At 58.0% G+C, this 19,448-nt stretch overlaps 7 protein-coding genes across 7 annotated transcripts; 4 read left to right on the top strand and 3 right to left on the bottom strand.

The window, feature by feature from the left end:
* Window position 1: 1 nt before the first annotated feature.
* QBC33DRAFT_580039 (glycoside hydrolase superfamily) lies at window positions 2-5,585 on the bottom strand (the record flags this gene model as incomplete). The annotated part of the gene is made up of 6 exons (XM_060431178.1): window positions 2-2,086; window positions 2,167-2,637; window positions 4,327-5,079; window positions 5,146-5,275; window positions 5,378-5,442; window positions 5,523-5,585. The coding sequence occupies 6 exons, from the start codon at window positions 5,583-5,585 to the stop codon at window positions 2-4; spliced, it is 3,567 nt and encodes a 1,188-aa protein (XP_060280979.1).
* Window positions 5,586-5,913: 328 nt separating this feature from the next.
* On the top strand, window positions 5,914-7,281 carry QBC33DRAFT_545896 (3-hydroxyacyl-CoA dehydrogenase). The gene is made up of 3 exons (XM_060428609.1): window positions 5,914-6,093; window positions 6,158-6,413; window positions 6,497-7,281. The coding sequence occupies exons 1-3, from the start codon at window positions 6,056-6,058 to the stop codon at window positions 6,989-6,991; spliced, it is 789 nt and encodes a 262-aa protein (XP_060280978.1). The 5' UTR covers window positions 5,914-6,055; the 3' UTR covers window positions 6,992-7,281.
* Window positions 7,282-7,303: 22 nt separating this feature from the next.
* Window positions 7,304-8,458, bottom strand: QBC33DRAFT_594261 (uncharacterized protein; the record flags this gene model as incomplete). Its single annotated transcript, XM_060431779.1, has 1 exon — window positions 7,304-8,458. One exon carries the CDS (start codon window positions 8,456-8,458, stop codon window positions 7,304-7,306), a length of 1,155 nt encoding a protein of 384 aa, XP_060280977.1.
* A 1,783-nt stretch (window positions 8,459-10,241) lies between these two features.
* QBC33DRAFT_545895 (D-isomer specific 2-hydroxyacid dehydrogenase) lies at window positions 10,242-12,041 on the bottom strand. Its single transcript, XM_060428608.1, has 2 exons — window positions 11,387-12,041; window positions 10,242-11,319 (listed from the first exon to the last, which is right to left on the bottom strand). Exons 1-2 carry the CDS (start codon window positions 11,577-11,579, stop codon window positions 10,436-10,438), a joined length of 1,077 nt encoding a protein of 358 aa, XP_060280976.1. The 5' UTR covers window positions 11,580-12,041; the 3' UTR covers window positions 10,242-10,435.
* A 357-nt stretch (window positions 12,042-12,398) lies between these two features.
* Window positions 12,399-14,097, top strand: QBC33DRAFT_456320 (myosin-cross-reactive antigen family protein; the record flags this gene model as incomplete). The annotated part of the gene is made up of 2 exons (XM_060424805.1): window positions 12,399-13,122; window positions 13,178-14,097. 2 exons carry the CDS (start codon window positions 12,399-12,401, stop codon window positions 14,095-14,097), a joined length of 1,644 nt encoding a protein of 547 aa, XP_060280975.1.
* Window positions 14,098-15,314: 1,217 nt separating this feature from the next.
* QBC33DRAFT_545888 (uncharacterized protein) lies at window positions 15,315-17,738 on the top strand. The gene is made up of 4 exons (XM_060428607.1): window positions 15,315-15,539; window positions 15,635-15,939; window positions 16,003-17,258; window positions 17,325-17,738. The coding sequence occupies exons 1-4, from the start codon at window positions 15,469-15,471 to the stop codon at window positions 17,475-17,477; spliced, it is 1,785 nt and encodes a 594-aa protein (XP_060280974.1). The 5' UTR covers window positions 15,315-15,468; the 3' UTR covers window positions 17,478-17,738.
* Window positions 17,739-18,258: 520 nt separating this feature from the next.
* On the top strand, window positions 18,259-19,419 carry QBC33DRAFT_182694 (NAD(+) salvage pathway protein). The gene is made up of 2 exons (XM_060422462.1): window positions 18,259-18,506; window positions 18,609-19,419. Exons 1-2 carry the CDS (start codon window positions 18,441-18,443, stop codon window positions 19,227-19,229), a joined length of 687 nt encoding a protein of 228 aa, XP_060280973.1. The 5' UTR covers window positions 18,259-18,440; the 3' UTR covers window positions 19,230-19,419.
* The last annotated feature ends 29 nt before the right edge of the window (window positions 19,420-19,448 follow it).

Genomic DNA, 19,448 nt, shown 5'->3' with positions numbered 1-19,448 from the left:
TCTAGGTCTGCATCCCCAGATACCTCGTGTCGATCTTCGAGTCCTTAGTCGCCCCCTTGACACCGATACGGACCACCTCGCCCGGGACGATGTCGACGAGGTTGTCGTCGAACTTGATCGCGTCGTCCTCGGCCTCCAGCGAGACGCCCTTGACGGGGACCTCGGCGCTGATCTCGACGACCGACGCGTCCTCCGTCAGCGTCGCCTTCAGCTGCGCCGGCTGCTGCAGGTGCAGGTACTTGAGCGGCTCGGGCCAGTTGACGTAGCGGGCGATCTGCGTCGACTTGTCTCCGTCGCGCTGGACGATGTATGCGGCCACGACGGTACGGCCCTCCTCGCCGGCCCCCGCGTTCCGGACCGGGACTTCCAGGTCGGCGATCTCGGTGGAGCGGTTGCACGGGAGGGCGATGCCCTCGGCGACGGTGCTCGAGAAGGTCTCCTCGCCCGTCTCGACGTCCCAGGCGCGCACGACGCAGTCGACGGTCAGGTCCTCGAGGGTCAGGTTGCTGCCCCAGATCTCGACGCGGGTGGAGACGTCGACGTGGGCGCGCGTGTATTTGTCGCGCGGGGTGCGGTGCTCGCCGCGGGTGATGCCGACGCTGACGGGGGCCATCTCGCGCTTGACGGTGAAGTAGGCCATCTTGGGGCGCAGGTAGTAGTCGGCGATGGACCACGACGTGACGGGCCAGCAGTCGTTGATCTGCCAGACCAGGGCGCCGCCGCAGTACTCGCGCCGGGGGCCCTTCCACTGGCGCTTCCACAGGCGGTAGGCACTGGCCAGGCACTCGGCCTGCATCAGCTGCGTGCAGTAGACGAACTGCTCGAGCGGGTCCGGGGCGTAGCGCATGTTCTCGACCAGGTAGAGGGCGATGCGGCGCTCGTGGCCGTCGGCCTTGTTGTGGAAGTCGACCGTCGACGACTGCGGGTAGCGGTCCGGGTCGTCGCGGCCGAGCGGCAGGTACGCGTCGATGGTCTTGACGCTGGGGAACGCCTCCATGCCGAACTCGGACACGAACCGGCCCACCAGCTTGTCGAAGTTCTGGTACTTCTCCTGCGTGCCGTGCCACACGTTCCACTGGTGGATGTCGCCCACCGTCGGGTCGTGAGTGTCCCGGCCCGCGCCCCACGGCGAGCCGAAGTGATAGACCGTGTCCGGGATCAGCTCTTTGCAGGCGTCAGCCAGCACCTTCTCGTAGATGTAGCGCGCGGGGAAGTCTGTCTTGAGCCACGACTCGGCGTCCTGGTTCTCGTAGTCGTACGTCAGGTTCTCGCTCTCCTGGTACTGGTAGTCCTCGTTGTTGCCGGCCCAGATGACAATGGACGGGTGATGGCGCAGCATCTTGACGTTTTCCTCGGCCTCACGCTTGATCGACTGCAGCAGCTCGGGCCAGGCCGGGTAGTTGCCGCAGCCGAACATGAAGTCCTGCCACACGAGGATTCCCTGCTCGTCGCACGCGTCGTAGAAGGCCTGCTCCTCGTAGATGCCTCCGCCCCAGACGCGGATCATGAACTGGTTGCCGTCCGCTACGAGCTTGACCCAGTCGTGGTATCGCTCGGGGCTGATCCGCGGGATGAAGTTGTCGGCGGGGATCCAGTCGCTGCCGCCACAGAAGAGGGGGATGTTGTTGACCTCGAAGAAGAACGACGTGCCCGGCTGTTCCTCGAGCGGTCGCTGCACCAGCTCGGCCCTCCTCAGGCCGATCCTCTTGGAGAGCCTGTCGACGTCGACGTCGGCCCCATCGCTGCCGCCGCTCAGCAGCAGGGTCGCCTTGACCGTGTACAGCGGCTGCTTCCCGTATCGGACCGGATACCACAGGGATGGGTTGCTGAGATGGAACGAGGCCGAGGTGCCATCGGGGGAGAAGTCCACCACCTCGGACGCCACCGCGGTGCCTTCCAGCGAGACGTCGAACCGGACCTTGTCTGCCTTCCCTTCAACACGGGCGTGGGCAACGACATCGGCGGATTTCAGAGACTTGTCGACCGAAATGTCACAGTACAAGTCCGCTAGCCGGGACTCGTAGATTTCCAGGTTGATGGGTCTCCAGGGGCCACAGGTCAAGAGTGTCGGACCCCAATCCCAGCCCTGACGATAGCGTGGTTAGAGGACAGCCAGGGGAATGGGGAATGGGCAATGGGGAAAGGGTATGAGGAATTGTTACTCGCCCAATGGTACTGCGCCTTCCTGACAGCCAGCCTGGAGTTGTCGCCGTTCCAGCAGCCCCATTTATGGTCCGGGTACTTCTCAACCAGCTTCCAGCCCCTCAGAAAGGCGCTGTCGAAGGTGATGACCAGCTCATTGTCCTCCTTGATGACCGACGTGACATCGACCCTCTCGGGCGTGAACATGTTGTCCGTCTCCAGGATGGTCTCCCCGTTGAGGACGACGGTGGCGAACGTGTCGAGCCCGTCAAAGGCCAGCACTGCCTTGGCGCCCTCGGGCACCGCATCGGAAGAGAAGGTGGTCTTGTACACCCATTGCGCCTCGCCGATCCACTGGACGTCGAGCTCGTTCTTGCCGATGAACGGATCCGGAATCAAGCCATGGTGCAGGAGGTCGAGATGGACATTGGTGGGGAATTGGCCAACGGGGAGATACTTGCTGTCTTCCTTGTCGGCCTGCCTGAACTCCCAGTTCTTATCAAGGGGGATCACGGTGCGGGGAGCCATGGTGGGGGAGCCCCGAGCACGAGGGGATTGTAGTAGGAAGGGGGGTAGAATGGGAGAATGGGAGAATGAGGGGCTGTGTGATCCGATGAGGGGTCCAGAATCCAGAATGCAGAAGACAATCCGTCCCTGACAGTCGGGTCGCCTGCTATTTAATCGTTGGAGGCTACATGGACCCTCGACCAACGTTCCAGTCCATGCCGTTCATTATCAACTAGTTGGGCGGGAGAACAGCCCCCGAGGTGACGAATAGCGACTACGAGATGCAAGAGCCTTCCTTGGGGACTCCACAGCGGGTATTTGATGTGATCGAGGCAACGTGCAGGAGGAGTTCTGGAACTCAACCACATGCAGTACACCTGCACTGTACATACGTACGCATAGAAGCAGTAGTCTGGAGGTCCCACCCGTTATCATAGGTTCCATGGTATCATGGAATTCTTGTCACTTGCACTAGGTACTCGCCAGAGGCCTGGCGAGTAGGTACATGACCTGCTGCTCACTTACATCGCATCATGCCCAACTCGACCTCAGACAATCTCCCAAACACCCACCACCCCCTCCTTCAACCCCGCTACTGAAGGATGAATGGGATTTCATGGCTGATCCAACAAACCACCCTGTCGCCAATATTCATGACCAGTGCATACAGCCCCCACCTAAAACGTCCACATCTGCCTGTCGACAAAACCTACCTAGTCCCACACTAGCAGGCCATCTCTGGGCCTAGTGGATCCCAGCTGGCGGAGGGTCCCTGTCCGCGGTCCCTTTAGGCTAAGTCGTATCCACAGTCTCTTTAGGCTAAGATGGTTGGATCCCACCTTGCGGCTCACATCACGGTGGTGGCCGACTACAAATGACTTATAGAATCACAGCCTCCTCCATCCCCGACTGATATCCGCCTTTCCCAGACCGACAATTCCCATCCCTCGTCACCGAAAACCTGTTCCGTGTATGGGGGGGCGCCCAAATCTGATTTGTGGGCTCGCCCGCCAAGCTGGCATGCGGGTTCCCCGGGGCGGAAGGTATATCGACGGCGCTATTATGTGACATGTCCTCCGTGGGGAAGAGGTGATTCGCCTATTTGGCCGAGATCCTCATCCTACGCATTAGGGACCAGTCTTATGCAGCGTATGGCGCTTCGTTTGTAGGGTTACCTATCTTCACGGCTTCCCGAGTATTCGTGCATTGGCAAGCTTTTGGGGGCTAGTATTATCTCCCATTATTATTAGGTGCTTATGTAGGTAGGTATGTGAGACCTCCCACGACGCTTGGATCTAAGCAAGATGTGCGTGTCCCGGCTTTCCGTAACGCCATTCTGGAGACGAGCAGTAGGGCCCTCGTCTGATGAACAAGATGCCACAATATCCCTCTGCGTACCCGTGGCATGCAATGTCGTAGAAACCTGACCCGGAAAACATGAAGCAACAAAAGAAACATCAATCCAAGGCTAGAACATGCTGCTCCCTTGCCAACTCTGTGGTATGAAAGCGAACCATGGGGGAGTGCTGGAGGAAAGGAAAGGTAAGAGAAACGAAAGAGGGATCATGGTGTCTCTATCTGCCTCCCCCAAGCCACGCAGAAAAGGGTTGGAGAGAGAGGACAGACAAACACCCAAGATCAACACTCGCAACCCCCGCGTCTCCTCCTCCCACTAACAGTAAACACCTCCTCCCACTCCCTCAACCCCATCGCCAAACCCCCCTGCCCACCCCTCCTCCTCCCCCTCCTCCTCCTCGCCCCGCCCGCCTCATCAACCGTCACCCCGCTCTTGACACTGGCCCCGTCGCCGCCGCCGCCGTCCCCCGCGGCAGCCCAGGGGCCCCCCGCGTCGCCGTACTGGATCCCGCTCATGGGGTCGTCCGGGTCGATCTCACCGAGCTCGATGCGCGTGAGGATCATGCGCGCCAGGCGCCCAAACACCTCGTCCACGCCCTCCCCGCTGAGCGCGCTGACCTCCATCGTCACGGGAACCGCCGCCGACGCCCCGCCCGCCCACCGGCTCGCCTCCGCCGCAGACACCTCGCGCCCGTCCGGCGCCACCGTCGCCCGCAGCTGCGTGCCCAGGCCCGGGGTCGTCGTCGCCGTCGTCGACGACGAGTATGAGGAACCGCCGCCGCCGCCGCTGCTACCGTAGGGGGTCGAGGTCGAGGCGGACGAGGAGATGCTGCTCGGGGTCGGGGGCGGGAGGGACGTGTCGATGAGGGGGTCGGTGGCAAGGTCGAGCTTGTTGCCGACGAGGAGGGTGGTGAGGTTCGGGGATGCGAGGGCGCGGGCATCGTTGAGGAACGGCTGGAGGCCCGCGAAGGAGGCGTGCGAGGTGATGTCGTACACGAGGATGGCCCCCGCGGCGCCGCGGTAGTAGGACCGCGAGACGGACCGGAAGCGTTCTGTCCCTGCTGTGTCCCAGAGCTGAGGGGAGGGGCGGAAGTTAGTCGGGTGAGTGCGGGAGGGAGACGAGGGGGCCAGGAGTGGTACCTGTAGCTTTATCCGTTTCCGCCGTGCGCCGGTGCCGACTTTGATGATCTTGCTGGCGAACTCGACGCCGATGGTCTGTGATGAGAGAACCCGCCATTCATTCTTGACGAACCGATGTAGAAGACAGGACCTGGTCGCAACGTCTCGGTTAGCAAAACACAGGCATCGTCGACGCTCCCCCCTACATAGCATCATCCTCGCGAAACCGGGGCTGACAGCAAAGCACACTCACTTCCCGCTCCCGCTGGGTCCCAGCAGGATGATCTTGGCGAGGTAGTCGTACATGCTCCCGAGCTCCTACTTCCGCACTTAGCACGTCGGAATCGGCGCAGGGGGGCCGGCGGCGGCAAACCCCGCAAAAGCCGGCGCCTACATACCTGCTCTCCGGCGGTGCCGGCGCTCTCCTCGCTCGCGGCAGAGGCGCCGCGCGGTCTCGTCATCCTGGGCTATCGTCTGGCGGCGCTCGGATCCGGGTGTGCCGGGAATGGCATATGCGGGCGACGCGGCGTATATGCTGTCGAGGGCGGTTGATTTCCGGTGGATGAAGAGGGGGTAGATATCTAGGGTAGGGATCGCAGACCAATGTCATCAGTGTATACCGCCTGTCTGTTTTTCGGTGGTCAGGGATTCTCTCCAGAGCAAGGCACGGGCCCTGCCCCTGCTTGCATATTTCGACAGGGATCCTGGACCGAGCAACGTCACGGGCTAGTTTAGTGCAGTAGCGGGGGTTTGGATTCGGGAACCGAGGCATACCTCGGCGGCGTCAACCACTGATTCCCATGTTACATGAAGCTTGCTTGACTTGGTTCAAGAATATTCAAGAATGCCTTTCCATTGGCACCCGACCTAATTCCCTAAGATTGCTATTCCTCTCGTCCCCCCTCCTCAACTTTCCCTTCCCCTCGGCAACATGAAGATCGAAGGTCGGACATTCGTCATCTCGGGTGGGTAAGTCAATCGCCCCAACCGCCGATATGCACATATGCACGTTATACTAACCCCTGCACCCCAGCGCCTCCGGCCTAGGACGGGCCTGCGTCGAGGACATATGCCGTCACGGCGGCAGCGCCGCCATCCTGGACATGAACGAGGAGCAAGGGGCGGCCCTCGCCAAGGATCTCGGGCCGGCCGCCCGCTTCTGGGCATGCGACGTCTCCGACACGGAGAGCATCGCCGCCGCCGTGAAGGGAGTCGCAGAGTGGGCCACCGCGACCGGCAAGCCGCTTGGGGGCGTCATCTCCGCCGCCGGCGTGGGGAATCCGAACCTGGTCAGCAGCCTCAGAGTCTCGACCCTTGGGGCCTTTCCCTGCCCGGGTTGGAAACGAATGAAAAAACTAACCACACAACCCAGATGCTCGATAAAAGGGGCAACCCCCTCCCCCTAGAATCCCTCGACTTCGTGCTGGGCATCAACCTCCGCGGCACGGTCGACCTGGTCCGGCAGGTCCTCCCGCACCTCTCCGCCGCTCCCCCAATGGGCCCGGACGGCGAGCGCGGCGTCGTGGTCATGGTGTCCAGCGCGGCGGCGTTCGACGGGCAGATGGGCCAGGTGGCGTACGCGGCGAGCAAGGGCGCCGTGGCGGCCATGACGCTGCCCATGGCGCGCGACCTGTCGCGAGTAGGCGTCCGCGTCGTCACCGTCGCGCCCTCCATCTTCGAGACGGGTATGTCCGCCATGCTGTCGGACAAGGTCCGTAGGGGGTTGGAAAAGGCTATGGAATTCCCCGCTAGGGCGGGCAGGCCGGACGAGTTCGCGTCGCTTGCGAGGCACGCCATTGAGAACTCCATGCTCAACGGCGTGGTCATCCGGCTGGATGGCGCGACGAGGATGCCTAGCAGACTTTGAGGTTGGTGGAGGTGGCATAATGTGTAAAGGGGATAGGAATCCCAGACGAGGCTGATCCGCCATTCTTGGATAATGGTACCCTACTCTGCAGTGCTATCTGCCATTGTCGAATCATGTACTCTACACTTCAGCCAATCTACCCTACCAGATACATGAGAATTACAACAACCAAACGCCCTTATGACACTAATGTCGGATGTGGCCTGGTTGATGGCCACTACAGGTTTCTTTTGTCAAGCATTCAAAACATCTTGATAACCTCCGATATCGACATGTGTCCATGCATGCCGGGCATCTCCAAAGCTCTGTGGCTTAATACTGGAGGCCACTCCCCTGTCGAAGATCCTTCGTCTTCCCTTGGGACTTGGGAGGGACCGAGGGTCCGCTGGCAGTGGTGCGGCTAGGCTCGACACCACGTTCAACTCGACGCGCAACTCCACGATCGGTGCCACGGCTAGCGACGTCGCTGCTCGCAAAGGAGTCCCGGCGATGATGGTCCTGATAGGTCCGGCTCTCAGCGGGGCTGCGGCTGCGGGTCCGCCGGCTGTGGCGGCGGGGACTGTGGTGATCCTGGTAAGGCCTGTAATAGCTAGAGCGGCGCTGCTCGCCGTGATCACGCCATCTTCTATCACTCTCCCGGTCTCGGCCGCGGACGGGAGACCGGGAACGGTAGCTGCGAAGCCGCAAAGCGTCCCTGTTGGGACTGCGACCAGTCTGGTCGTGGGCCTGCGATCCATCCCGAAGCTGGGAATTCTTGGCAACAGATTCGGCCAGGCGCGATCCGAGAGCCAGGCCCTCGAGAAAGGTGGTTGCGATCCTCGGGTCTTCATTGAAGTTGTCGGGGAAAGTGGTACCTATGAGGCTCTGCACCTCTTCAAGGACCCTGGAGGTTTTCTCCCCAGAGGTTTTCTCCCTGCCATTGCCTTTAGCCGCGTGGCCTGTAGTGCCCGAGTCTTTGACTATCTTGGGCACTTTTAGACGCTGTTCCACCCCTTCCTCTTGCTTGATCTTCTGCAGGTTTGCATGCTCGCCAGCAGTGGCTCTGGCAACGTGTCCAGTGCGGCTGCCATTTCCCGAGTTGGCTGCCTTGGCCGCCTTGGCCTGCTTTGCCTTTCTCTTTCCTTGTCTCAGGCTTGCATTGCTCTTTTGAACGGACTTCAGCAGCCCTGCCAGGTCCTGTCCCCTGGCCCGAGATTGGGTGGCGGGCTGCATGGGGGGCTGGGTGGCGGTCTGGACGTTCTGGGTGGCAGGCTTGGGAGCCTTTGTCACCGGCCAGGTTTTGACAATATCCAAAGCCTTGGATGCCATCTCACGCTTGGCTTCCTCAAAAGTCGCAAAAAAGGCCGGGCCAGGGCCGATCTCCCTCCCATTGAGGTTCACCGAGCACTGGAACATTCCGCCTCGCATCTCACCTGCAGTCCACTGTGGGTTGAACCCGCGTTTCTGGCACTCGGTAGAGAGCAACATAGCCGGGGAGGGGACTGCAGGGAGGTGCAGAAGGGTGCCACCTTGACGAAGAAGGGGGGCGTCCGGATGCGAGGAGCCTGGTGAGCTTTTGATGTCATCGTACGATAGCGTGCCGTGAGGCGGTGTGCGACCACTTCCAGAAGGATAGGCTGGTTGTGGTCTGGGGAGTAGACCAGGACGACTGGGTCCGGGGGGCACGGGGGGGATATGTTGGCCACGAATATGAGGCTCGGTATTTAGGGGCGGAGCCTCCCCAACCTTGAATGGTTTGGGAGGAAGACCGAGGACGGCAGTCCTAAATCGGTCTTGGGGAGTGCCTCTCAGGGGGCTTGGAGGGGGTGGGATAGGGTCATGGGCACGAACCGTGGGATTGGCGCTTGGGGGAACCTCGCCGCGATAGCGAAGGAAAGGGGCGCGCGTGCCATCCTCATAGTAATGACGATAGAAGGGTGGCAAGGGCAACCCATGATAAGCATCTGTCCAAAATATTAGCCACGAAATAACCACCGAGAAGGATACTAACTCACCATTTTTATGGTGGCTGTGGTCATGAGCAGCAGCTGACTGAGCAGCAACTGGCTGAGCAGCAGCTGACTGGAAGGCAGGGACCATAGGTTTGCCATGGCCAGGATCTACCTGAGTGGCACGATTGGGCACTGCAAACTGGACACCCAGGCTGCCTGACCCTTCCCCCGATGTATCTCTGGGGCTGGACAATAGCCCTTGGCCTTGGTTGGCCATGTTGTCGTCCTCGTAAACTCTGATCGGCTTGCAAGTATCGGCCCTTGAGCTGCCTGAAACAGCGTAACAATTCTGCTCGCCTAGAGAGGTGGAAGAAAATGTCAGTTGATGATTATTTACTCTTGGGAGAAAAGGCGCTCTGACAGTACCAACCAAAACAGGGAGACGGAAGGCAGGACCGTCAGGACCGTGGAACTCGAGTACGCGAAGGAAGACGGCGCAAGTGATGGTTGGTGAAAGAGATCAAGGTGGTAATCTGAGAATAAAACCTGTCGAGGCGAGTGTAGACCAGGGACCTACCTAGGTATCGTGTTAGGTTGTGCCACAACAGAAACGCGTTCAAGACGCGTGAGGTTTAGTTGTTGCCAGGAAAATAGAAGGATGGAAAGTACAGGGCACCGACGTAAACCCGCAGATTGGAAACTAAGGTGAATGTCTTGCACAGTGGCAGGTGGAAGGTAATTGTGTGGTGAATCCCCGTATGCCTTGACGGGAGGAAAGTTAAGTCGCAGAGATAGGATGTGGTGACTGGCAGTGGCGAGAGACAAGTGAATATTATCTACCTGCGGCACCGCGTTGGCCTTGACGGAGATGGTTGCGTGCCTACCTAAGATACACTTTAGGTAGGTAACATGGATGATGGAACGTATAGACTGGGAGTAGACTGGGAGGTGACTACGGGAGCCGTACAGTCAGATGTGAGTGCTCCCAAATCACCTGGGCACATATACACCAAACGAGGCAAAAAGAGCCCTGGCATCAGTATCCTAGAAAAGGAAGGCATGAGGAACCCGTTTGGGTGCCCAAAGCAGATGCGGCTAGAGAACTCCGGAATACGACAAAATGAGGAACCCACCACCCAGGCCCCTTCCGAGGAGACATGAGAAAGAAGACGAAGAGTGCAAAAAGAAAAGCCGACCATCCCAACCACAATATCCATGAGGTTGTATTTAAGGAGGCACTTTATTCGTCTCTGCTAATTCCCAGTTATCCACCCACCCCTTGTAGCAAGCAAGCTTGTCTCATTTTACCTCCGTTCGTTAGTCAGAGTAAACCGCTGCTACGTGGACAAATAATAGGGTAATTAGAATGTTCCCCTAGAGACGTGTCCGCCTGATATATTTATCCTAATACCTAAGAACACATTACATCTTCCTAGATAACTAGCTAAAGGATATCCTCAGAAAAGATCTGGTTTCTGATTGCGAATTGACGACATATCTCACTTTGACAAGCTTAGTAAAGGCTCAATGTCAGCGCCTCCCCCTTTTGCCAGCGCTTGATATTCTCCACCTGCTGCTGATACCAAACATCTAGCGCCCCCTTCTCTACATAACCCATATGGGGAGTGAGGAGAACCTGGCTCCTCCCATCACGGCCCCAGCTTGTCGTCCTCCACTTGCTGTCGAGGGGTAGGGGCTCGAGGTCGAATGTATCGAGTGCCGCCGCGCGTATCCGACCCTTGTTGAGAGTGTCGAGGAGATCCTGCTCCACCACAAGCGGACCCCTCGAGGTGTTGACAAATATGGCCGTGGGCTTCATGAGGGCCAAGTCCGCCGAGGAGATGATACCCTTCGACCGGTCCGACAGCACAAGGTGGAGGCTGAGCACGTCCGCCGTCTTAAAGAGCTCCTCCTTGCTCACCACCTTGAAGGTCTTCTCCCCATCCGAGTCCTCCACGGGCAACCCAGCCAGCCTGGCCTGCTCATCCGCCGCCTCCTGCGTCAGGTTTCTACTCCACGCCACGACCCGCATCCCAAACGACTGGTTCATGATCTTCGCGACCTTGACGCCCAGCCGGCCGAGCCCGGCCGTGCCGAAGACCTTCCCCGCCAGTCCGAGCGCGTACGACGTCTGCCAGCCCCCGGACTTGACGGACAGGTCGTCATGGGCGATGTTGCGCGCCGCAGCAAGGATCAAGGCGACACAGTGCTCCGTCGTGCTGTCGACGCCGGCCGTCCTGGCCGCGGTGTCGAGGGCGCCGGCGACGGGGATGCCGCGCGCCTTCAGGGCGCCTAGGTCTAGCGCCGCGTTGCGGTTGCCCGTGGTCAGCAGCAGCTTGAGGTTCGGGAGCCTGGCGATGAGGTCGGCTGGGAAGGGCGTCCGCTCCCTCATGGTGCCTGGGCGGAGTTAGCAGGGGGTCGGAGGCGGAATCAGGGGTAGCCAATGGGCGTGCAGATCACATACAGATCACATTGAAGGGCTCGAGCCTCTTGACTAGCTGGTCTTTGACATCCTGTGGGGTGCCAGGGTGGTTGTACGGGAGCAGTGTGTCCTTGAAAGTTGTGACCTCGTATGACGACGAGTCCAGCGCCTTGAAGGTAGTCTCTGAGAGCCCCTGGTAGTCATCAAGAACGGCGATTTTCAGGGGGGTTGCCATTGTGAATGAAAAAGGATTTGCACGGCAGTAGACAATCCGTATTCGTAGATCGATGCCTAATTCCTACCCTTTGGAACACCTTGGCGAGGTTAAGGAGGTCGTACCTTGGGAGAGGAGATCATGGCTCCGAGATCCGGAGCCGTTATAGTGGGGCCTTGATGCCATCATCTGCCGGCTCCACATTTTCCTACTCGCCATTTTTGGTCACAATTCACCTATTTCTCTCTTTCTTTTAGGTAAGTACTGAGCACGGAAGCGGGAGACGGCATCTCAACCAGCCATGTCTTGCATTGCCGTGCCGCTAACTGCGGATGCCCCTGGGGACGAGCCGTCGTTGAGACGTTGGCCCACCTATAATGACTACCCTATAAGTGATGGTAGCATACCGTCGCGTCCCGTCGAGGTAGTTTTCACGACATTTCTCTCCTAGTATATAGGAATCGTACGATACAGAGGTCATCGGGTACTTTCACACACTCTTTGGTCGCGTTGCGCTTTGCTACTTCTAGGTCCATCTTAGTGAATTATGATACGTAACTTTGACTACTCGCTTGCATTTGGTGTGCTACCCTGAAAATCATGAAGTAATACGTTTTCATGACGTCTGTTATTATCAATATTCCTCATCAATATTCCTTTAAAGCCATACTTTGGCTACACCATCCTGGCCTTGGTCCAAAACATGACATTTGCCATAGAACTGGAGTCTTGAGACTGTGCTAGTCTCGTTTTGAGATCATCCCACCGCCACATCAGCTATATTAGCGCTGCATGGCGCCACCCAGTACACGAGATGCTAAGCTCTCGTTCACCACAAACATGAATGGAACAATTCACACGGTCAGAAGACCAGAAGGGACGAATGTCTATCTGGTCGGGGGCGGGATCGCCTCCTTGGCCGCAGCTGTGCACCTCCATCACGACGCACACGTCCCGGCGCACCAGATCCACCTCATCGAGGCATCGCCTGTCCCGGGAGGCTCAATGGGAGGAGCCGGGGACTGGAGGAAGGGCTATGCGGTTCGCGCAGCACGGAAACTGAACTTCACATACAACTGCCTGTACGACACTCTCTCCAGGGTCTCGTCCATCAGGGACCCCTCCAAGACGGTGCTGGATGAGATCGTTTCTTTCAACAAGGGACACGATGAGCTAGGCGAGTGCCGGGCTCGCCTGGTGGCCACGACACCCACTGGACCTGAGATCGTCGATGTGAAGAGTATCGGGCTGAGCACTACGGACCGCCTCGATATCTTGGGCCTGGTGCTTGAGGCCGAAGAAAATGTGGCCAGCGATGAGATCCAGGCACATTTCAAGCCGGAATTCTTCGAGTCCAAATTCTGGGACATGTGGTCGAGCATGTATGGCTTCCAGCCGTGGCATAGTGCGGTTGAGTTCAGGAGGTATCTTCATCGCTTCCTGCATGAGTTCCCCCATATCAGTACTCTGGCAGGCATCGAGCATACTCCGATGAACGACTACGAGTGTGTGATTGTTCCTCTCGAGGCGCATCTCAAGGAGCTCGGCGTTGATTTCCAGTACGGTATGTGGGTTTCTTTTACTGGAGGCTCCCAGTCCTTCATGCTGATATTTTGTAGAAACCGCGGTTACTTCAGTTGCGTTTCGTCCAGGGAACGATATCTGCGTGTCTGCGCTCCACAGCACGCACAAGGGGAACGAGACCACCGTGGATATACTACCTTCGGACATCGTTCTAATTACCCTTGGGTCATCGACAGCGAATTCCCGAGTCGGGGATAACAAGAGACCACCACCACCGTTGCCCGCACAAGACGCTCTTATGGAGAATCCTGACCCCGTGTGGAAGTTCTGGACCTCACTCGCGGACCCTGCAGCGAACCCCCACGCAGAGGCTTTTGGTCATCCCAAGACCTTCTACAGCCGCATCTCCAAGTCGTCATGGCTATCCTTCACTGTCACCCTCATCGACGCCGATTTCCTCGACAATCTTAGGGAGTGGTCGAGGAGCAGCGATGGCAGCTGCCCGCTCATCACCTTCCGGGACAGCCCCTGGATGATGTCGATAACCATCCCCCACCAACCCTACTTCCTCAACCAGCCGGACAACGTCCATGTCCTCTGGGGATACGGCCTGTACCCCGACCAGGAGGGCACGTTCGTGAAGAAGCCCATGATGGAATGCACGGGCGAGGAGATCCTCACTGAGCTGCTGCATCACCTGGACCTCCCGATACACCCCACGCTGGAGCAGTCGACGACCATACCCTGCCTGATGCCGTACATCGGCAGCCCGTACCTCACCCGGGAAGCGGGCGATCGGCCGCAGGTCGTCCCCCGCGGGAGCCGCAACCTGGGCTTGCTGGGCCAGTACGTCGAGATGGAGAGGGACGTGACCTTCACGATGGAGTACTCGGTCCGGGCGGCCCAGACGGCGGTATATCATCTGATGGGCGTCGACAAGGAGCCGCCGCCAGTGCATCGCGGTGACCAGTCAGTCCAGACCCTTGGGGAGGCACTCATGGCGATAATGAGCTGAGGAGGTCGGGGGTTCTGTTTCTTCTTTTCCATTTTGCACTGGGCAGCGAGGGAGTTAGCCGGGCGCAAGATATTTTATATCTTGCCCGGGAGGTCACCCCAAAAGTTTTTGTCGGCTTCTGTTGATAGCTTGTGGTTGTTGAGATCAGATGGGAGGTGATTAGTTTAAATAGACCAAACGTCCACACTGATTTACTTTGCCCAATCTAATCCTTGCGAACCTGCTCTTGGACTTCATGATCTTATCGGCTCCAGAGCACATGGGGCCTAGATTCTACAATCCGGGTCCTTGTGGGCAAAATGGTCGCTGTTACCTGGTACCAAGGCATGAGCTGTATTTTTTCTTTCGCTTTACAAAGAGTTATGGGTCAATCAGTACCTTTATATCGCACCATCGACCTTTGGTCTCTATCCACCGTACTCGGCGTCCTATCTACTTCCGAGAGTGGTCACCACGTTTCTTTTCCGACAGCAATGCTTTCGCCAGATCCACCCGGACGGAATATGTCAGCTTCTTGAAAGTCGACGGTGCTCGAGTCCATGGTTCACGACCCACGCGAACAAATTGGTCAAAAAGTGCAAGCCCCTATGGATAAGCGGAAGTATACAGATCCATATACGTGTTCAGATATTATGTGCGATCACAAGTGTCTTGATGTCAACGGATAGTTATACAGGTTATTTACGAACTCGGTGTCCTGTTCGAACAGATACCGAAGGACAGCACACATCTCTTTCCGGCCTCTGTCCCCGCCACCTGAAGCTGCGGGATCAGGTCCTCTACTTCCACCAGATTTAGCTTCTGGAAGCTATACCTTCTGCTTTCTGGTTGGGGGTGGGGGGAGGTGGTATGGTTGATATGGATGGGAGCTCTATGGGGTTGTATCTTTTGCTACCTGCATGTTCAACGACTGGTCGGGCTTCAATTATACTAGGAGGAATAATAAACCGATACAATCTGTCCCAGCAATGCAAAGACAATGTTAGCAGGAAATAAAGCTAGCCATGATTCATGAACTAGGAGTAGGTAGGTCATATATGCCTAGTAAATGGCATGTTTGGGCATAGCAGAGATGAAAGATTTGAGAGGACGGGCCCTTCAAGATAGGTACTGTACTGAAGCTAACGCCACAAAGTCAAGCCACTAACAAGGTGCGGGGAGCTTTACGAACCCTCAGCCAATCAAAACACATCTTTCCATCGAAAGGCATGGAAAGTGATTCTTCGGAGCTCTGACTTCAGCTATTTGCTTCTATGGGAAATTCTTCCCTCACCTGAGAACTTCTCCCACAACCTTTGTTACTGGATCCAAGACCCAAGACCCGAGCCATAGACCTGAATTTAGCACCTACGGATATTTCGAACCTTCAATATGGCGACTGCAGACGAACTAAAAGCCCTTGGCAACAAGGCTATCGCAGCGAAGAATTTCGACGAGGCTATGTAAGTCATGATCTGATCTGGAGCTGGTGCCGAGCAGGGATGCATGATGAATATTAGGCCTCATTGGAGCATGTGAGCTAACGAATTCTATTTAGTGACAAGTTCACCCAAGCCATCGCCCTCCAGCCCGAGAACCACATCCTTTACAGCAACCGATCAGCTGCCTACGCCTCCAAGAAGGAGTGGGACAATGCCTTCACGGATGCCGAGAAGACCACAGAGCTAAAGCCAGATTGGCCCAAGGGATGGGGACGTAAGGGGACTGCACTGTACGGCAAGGGTGACTTGCTCGGAGCAAATGATGCCTACGAGGAGGGACTGAAGCTTGACCCAAACAATGCGGGCATGAAGAATGATCTTGCCTCGGTACAGAGAGCGATGGAGCAAGAAGTCGGTGGAGGTATGGGAGTCCCCTAATATAGCCTATCGCACTGTCACAATTTCGCTGACAAGAGACATACAGGTAGCCCATTCGGTGGCCCATTCGGTGACGCTACCGGGGGCATGGGGAAGATGTTCAGCGATCCCCAGCTGATCCAGAAGCTCGCGGCAAACCCAAAGACCAGCGCTTACCTTGCCGATCCTTCCTTCATGGCGAAACTCCAGTCGATCCAGCAGAACCCGAACAACACACAGGAGCTCTTTAGCGATCCCCGCTTGATTCAGGTCCTAGGGGTCATGATGGGCGTGGATATGGATATGGCCATGCCCGAAGGTGGAGCTGCCCCCCCGGCGTCTGGATCTAGGGCGGCAGAGCCAGAAGATGAAGAGATGCCTGACGTTCCCCCGCCAAAGAAATACGGACAACCAAAGAAGGCGGCAGAGCCGGAGCCGGCGGCCGAAGAGATCGACGAGGAGCAGCTTGAGAAGAAGAAGGCAAAGGAAGCCGCGGACAAGGAGAAGGCTCTCGGAACCGAGAACTACAAGAAGCGCAACTTCGACCAGGCAATCAAGCACTACCAGGCCGCGTGGGACCTCCACAAGGATATCACATACCTTAATAACCTAGGGGCCGCGTACTTCGAGAAGGGCGACTTCCAAGCATGTATCGACACGTGCTCCAAGGCCGTCGAGGAGGGTCGGGCACTGTATGCCGACTTCAAGGTCATTGCCAAGTCTTACGCCCGCATCGGCACTGCCTACGAGAAACAGGGCAAGCTTGCCGAGGCCATCGACCATTACAACATGTCACTTCGCGAGCACCGAACGCCCGAAGTCGTTACTAAGGTCCGGGCAGCAGAGCGAAACAAGATCGAGGGTGCCCGAAAGGCCTATATCGACCCGGAGAAGGCAGAGCAGGCTCGCGAGGAGGGCAATAAGAAGTTCAAGGAGTCTGACTGGCCCGGTGCGGTGGAGGCCTACAGCGAGATGATCAAGCGGGCCCCAGAGGATCCCCGCGGGTACAGCAACCGCGCCGCGGCGTTCATCAAGCTCCTCGAGTTCCCCAGCGCGCATGACGACTGCGACAGCGCGATCAAGAAGGACCCCAAGTTCGTGCGTGCCTACATCCGCAAGGCGCAAGCCTACTTCGGCATGCGCGAGTACAGCAAGTGTCTTGATGCGTGCACCGAGGCGGCGAACGTCGACAACGAGCACCACGGGGGCTCCAATGCGCGGGAAATCGAGCAGCAGCAGCAGAAGGCCATGACGGCCATGTATTCCGCACGCGAGAACGAGACCGAAGAGCAGACTCGCGAGCGCCTAATGCGCGATCCAGAGGTGAGTAAACAAAAACAAGGCTCCTGGGAGACGAGACGGACATCGATTACTGACCCCCTATCGCAGATCATGAGCACCATGCAGGACCCCGTCATGCAGGCCATCCTTCAGCAGGCGCAATCCGATCCGGCGGCGCTGGCGGAGCACATGAAGAACCCTACTATCCGGTCCAAGATTCAGAAGCTCATCGCTGCGGGCGTCATCCGAGTCGGCCGGTGAGGGAGAGGGGAGATTGCTAAGATAGGAAAATGGTAGCCATCAGCGGTTTCCCGGAAGCAAGCAAACTCGGCAAGTCGAATCGATGGAGACCTTTGCCATGCAGCGCTACTGCGATCCCTGTATTGCTAGGATGACATGGAGGAGACAGTGGTTGGAGGAATGCACTCTTTCCGATCGTAATGGACCACACGAGAGATGATGCGGGATGCGGGCGGGTTCTGTGTATTTTACGTGCCATAGGTTGAAAATGATTCCCTCATATCTTTCTCGTCTCCTCGGGACCCGTGCTATTATATCCCACGCTATCACAGGGAACTTCCCGGGCGCGGAGGCGCCCCTATAGGTCGGGCCGGTCCCTTGGGGAGCTGGACCGTCGCGACCGAGCCGGCGGTCGTCTGACGTGCGGGGCACTCAGTACAGGCAACCCCCAACAAGGTCCTGACCATAAGTGCTTCCGTTCCGACTCTCGTTGGCGTCGATGCAAATTACCCTGCCCCGAACCGGAGCGGGCGAGCCAGAGGGCCTGAAGACGTCGGAGCCGAGGATTGGGATCTCGGGGGGGAGGGGGTTGGGCCGAGCTGGTCGGGGTTGGGGGCATGGTGGGCGGCTGGTGGTTTTGCGATGCGTTTTAAAGGGGTAATAAAGGGATGATGCTTGCTCGCTAGGTTCATGTGCTGCGCTGAAAAAGAGTCAAGTTCCACAGGTGCCATGTTTGTAGGAGTAGATAAGTAGGTAGGCAGTGTAGCGCGAGCAGTATAAATGGGGTCATCCCCGCCTCAATTAGTTCGGTGCGTGCCCCACCATCCATCTCAATCTGCATCCATTCAAGCTACAAACAGTTTCTGTACATTACCTCAATCTACCATATTTGCTGTAGCTTGATCATACCCCGACCAAGAGTGAGCAGGCCGCATAAATTTGGCTCGATCTACTTGGCGCAAGCCCCTAGCACAGGGAGAGAGAATGGCCGACCCGGCCTTCAAACCAGCTCTGATAGTGGTCGATCTGCAGGAGGATTTCTGCCCTCCTGTAAGTCAAACCAACCACATCAAGGCCCAAGACCAATAGCATCCATGGTTTAAGCCCCGGCCTCCACGATCCACGAGACCTGACTAACCAGCCGCATCGCAGAACGGCTCACTCGCCGTCAGCGAGGGCCGGGCCATCATCCCCGTGGTGAACTCGCTGCTCCGCCTCCCCGGCTTCGTCGCCCGGATCGCCACCAAGGACTGGCACCCGTCGGACCACATCTCCTTCGCGGCCAACCACCCGGGCAAGCGACCCTTCGCGGACACGTGCACGGTCGCCAACCCGCTCAACCCGGCCGAGACGTACCAGACGCGCCTGTGGCCGGTGCACTGCGTGCAGGGCACGCCCGGCGCCGAGCTGGTCCCCGAGCTGGACGCCGGGCTGCTCGACCGCGTCGTGGAGAAGGGCACGCACGCCGCCGTCGAGATGTATAGCGCCTTCCACGACCCGCTGAGGCGGCCGCGCGTCAGCGACAGCGGGCTGGCTGCCGCGCTGAGGGAGGCCGGTGTCACGGACGTGTATGTTGTTGGGTTGACTGCCGACTACTGCGTGCGGAGCACGGCTGTGGATGCCCTGGCGGAGGGGTTTGGCTCCTTCGTGGTCGAGGAGGGGACCCGTGCCGTGGATGCGGCGCGGTGGCCGGAATGTAGGCTTGAGATGGAGAAGGCAGGCGTCAGGGTTGTCAGCGTGGATGGGCCTGAGGTGGGGAGGCTCAGGGGCTGATCAATTATCTAGGGCTAGCCACCCGTCATCTAATGTAGTTGGTATCCTACATTTTTGGGGGAAATATGAAAGCCATGGTCTGATGGATTGTGGCCGCGATCGGCTCTCCTGGGATAACAAGATTGAAGCATGGCATGGGACCCTGTCATCACTGCAGCGCCAATGCGTACTAAAATGGACTACCGGCATGCTCCTGAACCACGGCCAGGGAATTGCCTC

The sequence above is a fragment of the Phialemonium atrogriseum genome (genome assembly GCF_030411735.1).
Source record: "Phialemonium atrogriseum strain 8032-3 unplaced genomic scaffold QBC33scaffold_22, whole genome shotgun sequence".
Classification (NCBI taxonomy): Eukaryota; Fungi; Ascomycota; class Sordariomycetes; order Cephalothecales; family Cephalothecaceae; genus Phialemonium; species Phialemonium atrogriseum.
Note: the sequence above shows the minus strand (reverse complement) of the source record. Positions and strands in the feature narration are given on the sequence as shown.